Below are 12,140 nucleotides of genomic sequence, written 5' to 3' on the forward strand. Positions count from 1 at the left end.
AGTCCAATGTACATGAAAGTTTGATGCATTGTCGAATTTAAGATGATGGAGAATATTCGCCAAGGTGGAGTTTGTTAGAGTTGTGTCGAATATTGTGTACAAGTTAGGTTACAGTTGGACTCTGAGTTGTATTCTGTTTAGATAGGATATGGAATCGTGTCCTAGTAGGACACTTGTATCCTAGGCCTCTCATATATAGCGGGGTAGACACACGATGTAACCAATGCCAACATAATAGCACTGAAACACAGGGGAAGCCGGCGGCATGTGCCGACGTCCAGGGCGACCGGGTGCGGTATTGTAGCGGTGTTATGGGGAGGACTGCCCATACTTAGGCCCCGGGGATGTAGCTATATCGGTGAACCTCGTTAACAAATCTCCATATCGTGCTTGTGTGATTGCTCGGTCCTCGGATGATCGACGGTATGCCTCAATTTTATTCTAACATGGAATATCAAAGTTTCAAAATGCACTAGAATTTGATTTTTTTTTTCCTTCGTTCATTGGAAACAAGGGGTCAGTACCCTACAAAATTTCAAACAAACAAGGTACTTGCGTTAATTGTGTAACGAGTCATCGTGGCGGTCGTCCATGTTTGCAAAGGTAGGACTAAAAAATAATAACTAGTGTCGTCCGTTTGAAACAAGCCAAGCTTTATATGCCAAGTCAATAGGGCTAAATGGACCTTCGATTTCACAAATCATATTTAATAATCAAGAACATGGGTCTTTGGATCATAACGCATTGCTAAGCAAATAAAATTTAGTTCAAATCAGGTATTTACGTCATTGACGTAGCGAGTCATTTCTAGAAAAAGTGAAGATGCACCGAGTGAAAATTTATTACTCTACCAACCTTACTAAGTGATCAAGCCGATGCAAGGTATTGGACACACAACGAGGAAAGCTAGCACACATTCGTGAAGGGTCGATCCCAATGGTTACTCGAGTTGCTCACAAAATCGGAGCATCATTCTTAAAGCTTGCAACCAATGGGCAGGGTATTTGGGGCAAGCGAGGCACGCATCTTGTCGTCACCATTGATGAGCAGGCGAGTGTTTTTTCATCTTTATCAAGATCAGTTTGTCTATTGTCCCAATTGTGTTGTTTTTTTCCATTTGCATGTTGTAGGATGGGATCGCTATGGAGCGGCACAAGCAAATGGGCAAGTCCAACAACAAGAATATTTGTCTTTCACCATTGTTGGAGCCTGATAAAAAACAACACGAAGTGAAAGACGAGGAATGATGAGGCACCATCGAAAAAACTAAAGGGCCAAGTACCTCGTCCTCTACGGAGGTTGACGATGACATGAGAGGAGGCCCAGGAGCCCTACTCCGGGGTCAAGCAAGGGACGACCTGATAGGAGGAAAGGGCGAAGGAGATGCTCGAGAGAGAAGGGAAGGCTCCATACATGAGAGAGAAGGTTGATAAGCTGATAGTAAAGAAGAAATTGGTGACGTGAGTAACGCAAGACAAGTTGGACTTGACGGAGAAGAAGCACTAAGAAAAATTGGGAAGGTGGTGAGAGACGAACGACAATGAGATGTGTAAGGATGGCATGGAGGAGCATCGGCTTCTATTGGAGAAGAACCGTTTGAGGCAAGGAATGGTGTCCGCGGTTAGTGTATGAAGTTGAATAGTGTTTTTATGGAATCTGATAACACTCGAACGTCTGGTATGAGGCAAATCAAATGTTTTCGATGATAAATTTAGTGTCGTGAGGGTGACAATTTCAGTTGGTAAGCATGACAACTTCGTGATTCAGTTTATTTTTTGATGGAAAATTGTTGTGTGTCAACTAACTTGCATCCTCGCGTCAATAAAATTGCTAACGAAAACGTTCAATTTTTCATGTGGTGGCACTTGACATGTACATATTATTTCTGTTTTTTTATTTATATATCTATGTTGAATTTAAGATCTATTGGAGTGTATATGCAAACACACATCTCCACCGAGTTTCGAAGGTTTCTTCTTTTGGCAGAAACGTGCCAGAATAGTAGAATTGCTCTTCGTCAGGATGCGAAGACCTTCGGCCCGAAGCATTGGTTTGTCAGTCCCACTGCTCTCTCCTACGCACCCTACCGTGAGATCCGCATCCAACGGCGCTGCTGTATCGCGTAGGTGCGCCGCCTAGGGGCAGGGCGGTCTAGGGTCTCCCGGGCCGCCGCCATGCCCTCCCTTCCCTCCCAATATAAGCCGCTCGCCGCAAATCTAAACTAATCACAGGGCACCACCACACAACACCACGCTCACCGATCACATCGATCGCCTCCCGTTCTCGTCCCCTTCCCCCGTCCCCTCCGTCTCGCCGGGAATGCAGAGCGATGAGGCGGCGACCAGGCACTGACGTCGCCGTCCAGCGCAAGCTGCGCGTCGGCCGCACCTGCCACCGGAAGCACGTCGAGGACGGGTAGAGTGGCCGGATCTCTGCTCCTACAGTTCGATTGCCAGGTAGATTGTCTTCAACACCGATTTCTTGGGAGAGGGAAGGGGGGCGAATCGAGAGATCGGGAATGGCGGGTTCGGCGGAGGGGAAGAAGGGCGGGGTGCTGCAGGGGCGCTACGAGATGGGCCGCGTGCTCGGCCACGGCAACTTCGGGCGGGTGCACATCGCGCGGGACCTGAGGACCGGGCGGGCCGTGGCGGTCAAGGTGGTTGCCAAGGACAAGGTGGTGCGCGCCGGCATGGTGGAGCAGATCAAGCGGGAGATCGCCGTCATGAAGCGGGTCTCCCACCCCAACATCGTCGAGCTCCACGAGGTCATGGCCACGCGCTCCAAGATCTACCTCGCCCTCGAGCTCGTCCGCGGCGGGGAGCTCTTCTCGCGGATCGAGCGCTCCGGCCGCGTCACGGAGGACGTCGCGCGCCGCTACTTCCGCCAGCTCATCTCCGCCGTCGACTTCTGCCATGCCCGCGGCGTCTACCACCGCGACCTCAAGCCGGAGAACCTGCTCCTCGACGAGGCGGGGAACCTCAAGGTCGTCGATTTCGGCCTCAGCGCGCTCGCCGACCAGGCCCGCGCCGACGGGCTTCTCCACACCCTCTGCGGCACGCCGGGCTATGCTGCGCCGGAGGTGCTCCGTGACAAGGGCTACGACGGCGCAAAGGCCGACCTCTGGTCCTGCGGCGTCATCCTCTACGTGCTCCTCGCCGGATCCCTCCCGTTCCCGGACGACAACGTTGTTACCATGTACAAGAAGGCGCAGCGCGGTGACTACCGATGCCCGCCGTGGTTCTCGACGGATGCGCGCAGGCTCATTCCCAAACTGCTCGACCCCGACCCCGACACCCGCATCACCGTCGCGCAGCTCGTGGAGACGCCGTGGTTCAAGAAGGCGTCCATCGCCAAGCCCCTAAGTCTTGAGCCGCCAGCATGCGTGAAGGATGCCGCCGACAAGGACGAACCCGAGGCGCTGAACGCGTTCCATCTGATATCCCTCTCCGAGGGATTCGACCTCTCGCCACTGTTCGAGGGCCACCCGGCAAGCCGGCGGCGGGAGGGCGGCATGCGGTTCGCGACGCGGGAGCCAGCACGGGGCGTGGTCTCCCGTCTCGAGGAGGTCGCTGCGCGTGGAGGCGGGCGGATGCGGGTGACCAAGAGCAGCCCGGGGGGCGTGCGCCTGGAGGGCGCGGAACGCGGCGGGCGCAAGGGCCGGCTCGCCGTGGCCGCCGAGATATTCAGCGTGGCTCCTTCGGTGCTCGTGGTCGACGTCAAGAAGGACGGCGGCGACACCCTCGAGTACCTCTCGTTCTGCTGTGACGAGCTCCGGCCAGCCCTCCAGGACATTGTCTGGGCTGCCGACCCTCCGGCGTCTGTCGCCATCGCCGTCTGACGCTGCAGTACCATGTTTCTTTTCTGTTGTTCTTGATTCGGTAGTGACGGGAGTGAAGTAAGCAGCATGTTTATGTTAGTCTGGTCAGTGCGAAGAAGAAGAATCAGCTCTGCCTTCCCTGAAGGATTTCATTTTGTTGCATAATTGTATTGTTTTTGTTACATCTGAATATCATGTGTGTGTCAAAGCTTGCCTGCATGATTGCTGTTCCTTATGCGATTGTTTGACAGTGTGGATTAACATAAGAGGTTTTCGCTCAATTCTGTTGAGTGACTGTGTCAGTGTATTGTGTTTTACAAATGCTTTGTATAGAAAGCACTTCTCATATATAAGCAAGACATCTATAACAAACTAACAATATATAGAATATATACATCTGCTAAAAAGAAGAAGAATATATACATGAATGTGGTTTCCGCTTGTGAGCTCAAATGCTCCCGCGTGAACAGTCCCATGAATAGTAAAATAAAAAATAGTAAAAACCAATGACTTCTTTGTTTGCCATAAAAATAGAGAATTGTCAAAATTTGTACTACAAAATTTCATGGAGAAAACATTCTTAAATGCTCTAGCAAAAAAAAATCAATGATTGAAAAAAACTGTTTTTGAAAGCATTTTTTCCCAGAACACTAGAGATGTTTTTTTTCATGAAATTTATAAGTGTGTATATGCAGACAGTTCATCTATCTTTTTGTTACCAAAATAATTACATTTGTCTTTTTTACTATTCTTTACTCCCTCCGTCCCAAAATTCTTGTCTTAGATTCTATTAGATACGGATGTATCTAATACTAAAACGTGACTTCATACATCCGTATTTAGACAAATTTAAGACAAAAATTTTGGGACGGAGGGAGTATTATTTTACAGTTCATCGCAGGTGCATTTGAGCTCGCAAGTAGAAGAACACTTTTGCATGAATATGCCGAATTCTTTTACAAAGCAAAGCAGAGGTCAAGATAAAACCATTGTTGGGGACCTTGATATTTCACAAATACCAAAGCAACATGACATATTTACTTGGAATGCAAATTCGCTCGCTAACCCGAATCTTCTGTCTGGCTAATTTTTGTTCTAGAAGAATGAAACAAACTTCAAATATATCTTCTTGATCCTTGGGGCAATTCTTCCTGTTCTACTTCTCTACATCGAGTGTCTCTGCATGGTCATACAGCAGAGAAAATTTCTTCTACTGTTTTGAATCCTAATCCTATGGACGTCTTGTTTCTAGAGGCACAATTCAAATATAGAAATGCTGCCATACTTAGGTGGAAGTCGAGACCATCCAAATATAGGCACTATCAGTTAAATCTGATACATATTGAACATGGCAGCAATTAAAACTAGATAGGAACGACTAATAAATTCTAATATTGTGAAAAAAAATCCTTCACATGAAGTTTATCCAACAAACTAACAATTGCTTACTGCAAAATAGACATAACCTCAAATGTAAGTGCAAACAATGATTTAATCTACAGTTCACGTACTTCGCACAGAAGGACATGAGTAACAATGACATATCTACTAAGCTACTAAGGGCATCTCCATTGTGGACCCACAAATGGCACCGCATATGTTCGTTTTTATGTCCGAACATGGTCCTCGGATGTGATGTGGGAGCTGGCCATTCAATGCTATTTACAAATTAATATGGTTGGGGGAAGAGAGAGTAGAGTAATGTCTTGCAAGTGCGCGGGGTTTCGTTGTAGCTTTTTCGAGTAAGATTATCGATCGCATATGGAGCACATGAATCAATTTTTTTGTCTCTTGAAGGGTTTAAATAGATATGCCTGCAAGTTGAGAGAAATCCAAAGTAGTAGTGACATGGTGGAAATGGTGTAGTGAGCATAAAAGTAAATTACTGAAAGTAAATTTAGTAACAAGGGTTGTAATCAACGGTGATGAAATCAACAATACTAAAGGGTTCTCGGGGAGTCTGGATTCCCCATTAGCGTGCGTCTATAGCGGTGCCTAAACACAATGTTACGTTGGATTCCTAAGCCACTTTGCATATTTTATTTGTGGGTAGAGCCGGTACAGATACATGCATACACGCGACAGACCCGTTTCACATACGCCACCATCGTTATTCCCCACTCCGGTTACCAAAATGTGATAAATGGGAAAAATGTCCCGTGGACGCATCCTATAAATGGCCTTCTGCTGCAACGATACGGAAAGAAGGGAAATAGTCCCTGTCACATACCTACCTTTTCAACCAGCCGGTTCGCCAGCAGTAATAACCTTCCGTCCAAAGTTGGCATATGTTGGATGGTCAACTCCACTCAACGTCAAGAAGACTGTTAACATAAACATGCAAAGACAATATTAAATCCTAATACCAATCGGTCTATTACACACCAGGATTCATCCATATCCCCGAGAACAAGGGAAACTACTCACACATGGAGGCAACAAGCATCATAAAGGTGTGGATGGTAAACATGAATAAATTACACATGTAACACACAAGTAGATCCACTAGGTATGTTACAATGAGATGGATGTGGATGATGATGATGATGACAACAGAGATGATGATGATGATATGGTGGAGATGATGTTGTAGCCCCCTTGTAGTTGGTGATGAAGATAACGATCTCCTCCTTGCCAATTCCTCCTTCGGATGATCTCCGAAGGCTAGGGTTTTGCCTTCTGGACAAGTTTCTAGTGTCTTCGTGTGTCCGATCTCTGATCCGATTCCATGGGTGGAAATAGTGGACGAGGCGGCTCCCCTGGCACATCATACGACAGCCCATACGAGCGGGCACACTCGTATGGTAGGCCATCTTTGGTTCTAGAGCTGCCGCAGACGCTCCTCCTTCACCCCATTTGCTTTATTATTTTATGGTAGTTGATTATCACATTGAATAACGTGATTCCACCATAATTCCTGGGATTTCTTCCAAAAGAACTTATTTGTTTCAAAAGGCGTTTCCTGAGGAATAACGAAAAAAAGCAGTGCGCGAACAGGGTAAAATTCCACAAAGCCTATCATGCAGGTAGAAAATTATTAACATAATTATCACATAAACTGAACTCATCATAGAGGGGGGCCATGCATGTGGTGGGATATTATGCTCTGGTGTCCGGTTGGAGGAGAGAGAGAAGAGGGGGACCATGCATGTGAGGAGAGAGAAATGAGAGTAGGCCAGACTAAGGGTTTTTATTGGTAAAGTGCATGTGCAGACTCCCGCAAAGCTCCCCCACTTTGCTTGATCATGCATGACCCATCACATGTGGCCCATGCGAGCTCGTCTGTGGATAAGGCAGCGCTTGCAGTTGACGGGTCAATTCCTTTAGTGCGCACATCTCGTTAGGTCCCATATGTCAGCGATGGAGGGCCGAAGAGAACTGTCGTATCCGGGGTGGTGTTAGAAAAAAAAGGTGCCCTAGTCTTATCGCATCTCGGATGCATAGCATGCCACATCATCTCAATTCGGGACAAATCGGCTTACTGTTCAGGGAGCACCATGATAACCTACCGTACATGGGTTATCATTGCTACGTCTTGAGCCTGCGTTGGTTTTCCCCGAAGAGGAAGGGATGATGCAGCAGAGTAGCGTAAGTATTTCCCTTAGTTTTTGAGAACCAAGGTATCGATCCAGTAGGAGGCCACGCCCAAGTCCCTCGTACCTGCACAAAACGATAGCTACTCGCAACCAACGCGATTAGGGGTTGTCAATCCCTTCACGGTCACTTACGAGAGTGAGATCTGATAGATATAATATTTTTGGTATTTTTGGTGTAGAGATGCAAAGTAAAAAGTAAAAGCAAAGTAAAAAAGCAAAGCAAGATTAAACTGATGGAGATTAATATGATGAGAATAGACCCGGGGGCCATAGGTTTCACTAGTGGCTTCTCTCAAGAGCATAAGTATTCTACGGTGGGTGAACAAATTATTATTGAGCAATTGACAGAATTGAGCATAGTTATGAGAATATCTAGGCATGATCATGTATATAGGCTTCACGTCCGTGACAAGTAGACCGAAACGATTCTGCATCTACTACTATTACTCCACTCATCGATCGCTATCCAGCATGCATCTAGAGTATTAAGTTAAAAATAGAGTAACGCCTTAAGCAAGATGACATGATGTAGAGAGATAAATTCATGCAATATGAAATAAACCTCATCTTGTTATCCTCGATGGCAACGATGCAATACGTGCCTTGCCGCCCCTTCTGTCACTGGGAAAGGACACCGCAAGATCGAACCCAAAGCTAAGCACTTCTCCCATGGCAAGAACTACCAATCTAGTTGGCCAAACCAAACGGATAATTCGAAGAGACTTGCAAAGATAACCAATCATACATAAAAGAATTCAGAGAAGATTCAAATATTATTCTTAGATAGACTTGATCATAAACCCACAATTCATCGGTCTCAACAAACACACCGCAAAAAGAAGATTACATCGAATAGATCTCCACAAGAGAGGGGGAGAACTTTGTATTGAGATCCAAAAAGAGAGAAGAAGCCATCTAGCTACTAACTATGGACCCGAAGGTCTGAGGTAAACTACTCACACTTCATCGGAGAGGCTATGATGATGTAGAAGCCCTCCGTGATGACGATCCTCTCCGACGGAGCTCCGGAACAGGCCCCAAGATGGGATCTCATGGATACAGAAAGTTGCGGCGGTGGAATTAGGTTTTTGGCTCCTGTTCTGATTGTTTGGGGGTACGTAGGTATATATAGGAGGAAGGAGTACGTCGGTGGAGCTCCGAGGGGCCCACGAGGCAGGGGGCGCACCCTAGGGGGGCGCCCCCCACCCTCGTGACCGCCTCTCTGATGCCTTGGCATAGGGTCCAAGTCTCCTGAATCACGTTTGGTGAGAAAATCACGTTCCCGAAGGTTTCATTCCGTTTGGGCTCCGTTTGATATTCCGTTTCTTCGAAACACTGAAATAGGCAAAAAAACAACAATTCTGGGATGGGCCTCCGGTTAATAGGTTAGTCCCAAAAATAATATAAAAGTGGAAAATAAAGCCCAATATAGTCCAAAATAGTAGATAATATAGCATGGAGCAATCAAAAATTATAGATACGTTGGAGACGTATTAGGCATCCCCAAGCTTAATTCCTGCTCATCCTCGAGTAGGTAAATGATAAAAAGAGAATTTTTGATGCAGAGTGTTACTTGGCATAATTTCAATGCAAATCTTCTTAATCGTGATATGAATATTCAGATTCGAAAGATTCAAGACAATAGTTCATATTGACGTAAAAATAATAATACTTCAAGCATACTAACAAAGCAATTATGTCTTCTCAAAATAACATGGCCAAAGAAAGTTATCCCTACAAAATCATATAGTCTGGCTATGCTCTATCTTCACCACACAAAGTATTTAAATCATGCACAACCCCGATGACAAGCCAAGCAATTGTTTCATACTCTAACTTTTTCAAAACTTTTTCAATCTTCACGCAATACATGAACGTGAGCCATGGATATAACACTATAGGTGGAATAGAATGGTGGTTGTGGAGAAGACAAAAAGGAGAAGATAGTCTCACATCAACTAGGCATATCAACGGGCTATGGAGATGCCCATCAATAGATATCAATGTGAGTGAGTAGGGATTGCCATGCAACGGATGCACTAGAGCTATAAGTATATGAAAGCTCAAAAAGAAACTAAGTGGGTGTGCATCCAACTCGCTTGCTCATGAAGACCTAGGGAAATTTGAGGAAGCCCATCATTGGAATATACAAGCCAAGTTCTATAATGTAAAATTCCCACTAGTATATGAAAGTGATAACATGAGAGACTCTCTACTATGAAGATCATGGTGCTACTTTGAAGCACAAGTGTGGTAAGAGGATAGTAACATTGCCCCTTCTCTCTTTTTCTCTTATTTTTTTATTTTTTTATTTGGGCCTTTTCTTTTTTTTATGGCCTCTTTTTATTTGGGCTTCTTTGGCCTCTTTTTTTTTTTTTTTGTCCGGAGTCTCATCCCGACTTGTGAGGGAATCATAGTCTCCATCATCCTTTCCTCACCGGGACAATGCTCTAATAATGATGATCATCACACTTTTATTTTTCTTACAACTCAACAATTACAACTCGATACTTAGAACAAAATATGACTCTATATGAATGCATCCGGCGGTGTACCGGGATATGTAGTATGACAATGATGGAGTGTGTCATAATAAACGGAACGGTGGAAAGTTGCATGGCAATATATCTCGGAATGGCTATGGAAATGCCATAATAGGTAGGTATGGTGGCTGTTTTGAGGAAGGTATATGGTAAGTGTATGATACCGACGAAAGGTGCGCGGTATTAGAGAGGCTAGCAAAAGTGGAAGGGTGAGAGTGCGTATAATCCATGGACTCAACATTAGTCATAAAGAACTCATATACTTGTTGCAAAAATCTAGAAGTTATCAAAGCAAAGTATTACGCGCATGCTCCTAGGGGGATAGATTGGTAGGAAAAGACCATCGCTCGTCCCCGACCGCCACTCATAAGGAAGACAATCAATAAATAAATCATGCTCCGACTTCATCACATAACGGTTCACCATACGTGCATGCTACGGGAATCACAAACTTTAACGCAAGTATTTTTTAAATTCACAACTACTCAACTAGCATGACTTTAATATTATCACCTCCATATCTCAAAACAATTATCATGCTTCAATCTTTTCTTAGTATTCAACACACTCAAAAGAAAGTTTCACAAATCTTGAATACCAAGCATATTATTATTAAGCAAATTACCATGCTATTAAGAGACTCTCAATATAATTTAAGTGAAGCATGAGAGATCAATAGTTTCTTTAAAAAAATCCACCACCATGCTCTAAAAGATCTAAGTGAAGCACATAGAGCAAAATTATAACGCTCAAAAGATATAACTGAAGCACATAGAGCAAAACTACATAGCTCAAAAGATATAAGTGAAGCACATAGAGCAAATCTACTTAGCTCAAAAAGATATAAGTGAAGCACATAGAGTATTCTATCAAATTTTACTTCATGTATGCCTTTCTCAAAAGGTGTGTACAGAAAGGATGATTGTGGCATACTAAAACACAAAGACACAAATAATACAAGACGCTCCAAGCAAAACACATATCATGTTTGTGAATAAAAATATAGCTCCAAGTAAATTACCGATGGAAGTGGACGAAAGAGGGGATGCCTTCCGGGGCATCCCCAAGCTTTGACTTTTTGGTGTCCTTGGATTATCTTGGGGGTGCCATGGGCATCCCCAATCTTAGGCTCTTGCCACTCCTTGTTCCATAATCCATCGCAAGAATTCACCCAAAACTTGAAAACTTCACAACACAAAACTTAAAGTAGAAGACTCGTGAGCTCCGTTAGCGAAAGAAAACAAAAGACCATTTCAAGGTACTGTAATAAACTCATTCTTTATTTATATTGTTGTTAAACCTACTGTATTCCAACTTCTCTATGGATTATAAACTATTTTACTAACCATAGATTCATCAAAATAAGCAAACAACACACGAAAAACAGAATCTGTCAAAAACAGAACAGTCTGTAGTAATCTGTAGCTAGCGCAAGATCTGGAACCCCAAAAATTCTAAAATAAATTGCTGGACGTGAGGAATTTATCTATTAATCATCTGAAAAAAGAATTAACTAAATAGCACTCTTAAAATAAAAATGACAGCAGTTCTGGTGAGCGCTAAAGTTTCTGTTTTTTACAGCAAGTTCAACAAGACTTTCCCCAAGTCTTCCCAACGGTTCTACTTGGCACAAACACTAATTAAACACAAAAAAAAACAACCAAAACAGAGGCTAAATAATTTATTTATTACTAAGCATGAGCAAAAAGCAAGGAATAAAAATAAAATTGGGTTGCCTCCCAACAAGCGCTATCGTTTAACACCCCTAGCTAGGCATAAAAGCGAGGATAGATCTAGGTATTGCCATCTTTGGTTTTAGAGAAAAAGAGAGAAAACTTGTTATCTATGGAATTAATCTTTCTATTTTGACAGAGTACATGTCCATTAATGGTAGAAGAAAGATTAAGAATGTTGCAGAAATTGGCATCTAGGCTAGCTTTTATCTCTTTAATAGATTCGTTTTGGTAAGAAAGCAAGAGAGATGTGATTTCAGTTTTCTCATTAATGGGGTACCCAAATATAGTTTTCATCCTCTCATAGGTATCTATGGGGTCCCCTTCAAGAAAACCCCCCTCGAAAATAGAATCTAAAACTTGTTTGAACGAAGCGGGTAGCCCAACATAAAAGCTTTTTAAGTAAACCTCAATTTGATATTGGGGTACATAGCTAGCCCGGATCCTTAAC

At 44.1% G+C, this 12,140-nt stretch overlaps 1 protein-coding gene across 1 annotated transcript; it reads left to right on the top strand.

Annotated features, from left to right (window-relative positions):
- The first annotated feature begins 2,215 nt into the window (after positions 1-2,215).
- Positions 2,216-4,087, top strand: LOC125553658 (CBL-interacting protein kinase 6-like). The gene has a single exon (XM_048717412.1). The coding sequence runs from the start codon at positions 2,519-2,521 to the stop codon at positions 3,836-3,838; it is 1,320 nt and encodes a 439-aa protein (XP_048573369.1). The 5' UTR covers positions 2,216-2,518; the 3' UTR covers positions 3,839-4,087.
- Positions 4,088-12,140: the final 8,053 nt, after the last annotated feature.

This window comes from Triticum urartu, chromosome 4, assembly GCF_003073215.2.
Source record: "Triticum urartu cultivar G1812 chromosome 4, Tu2.1, whole genome shotgun sequence".
Taxonomy (NCBI): domain Eukaryota; kingdom Viridiplantae; phylum Streptophyta; class Magnoliopsida; order Poales; family Poaceae; genus Triticum; species Triticum urartu.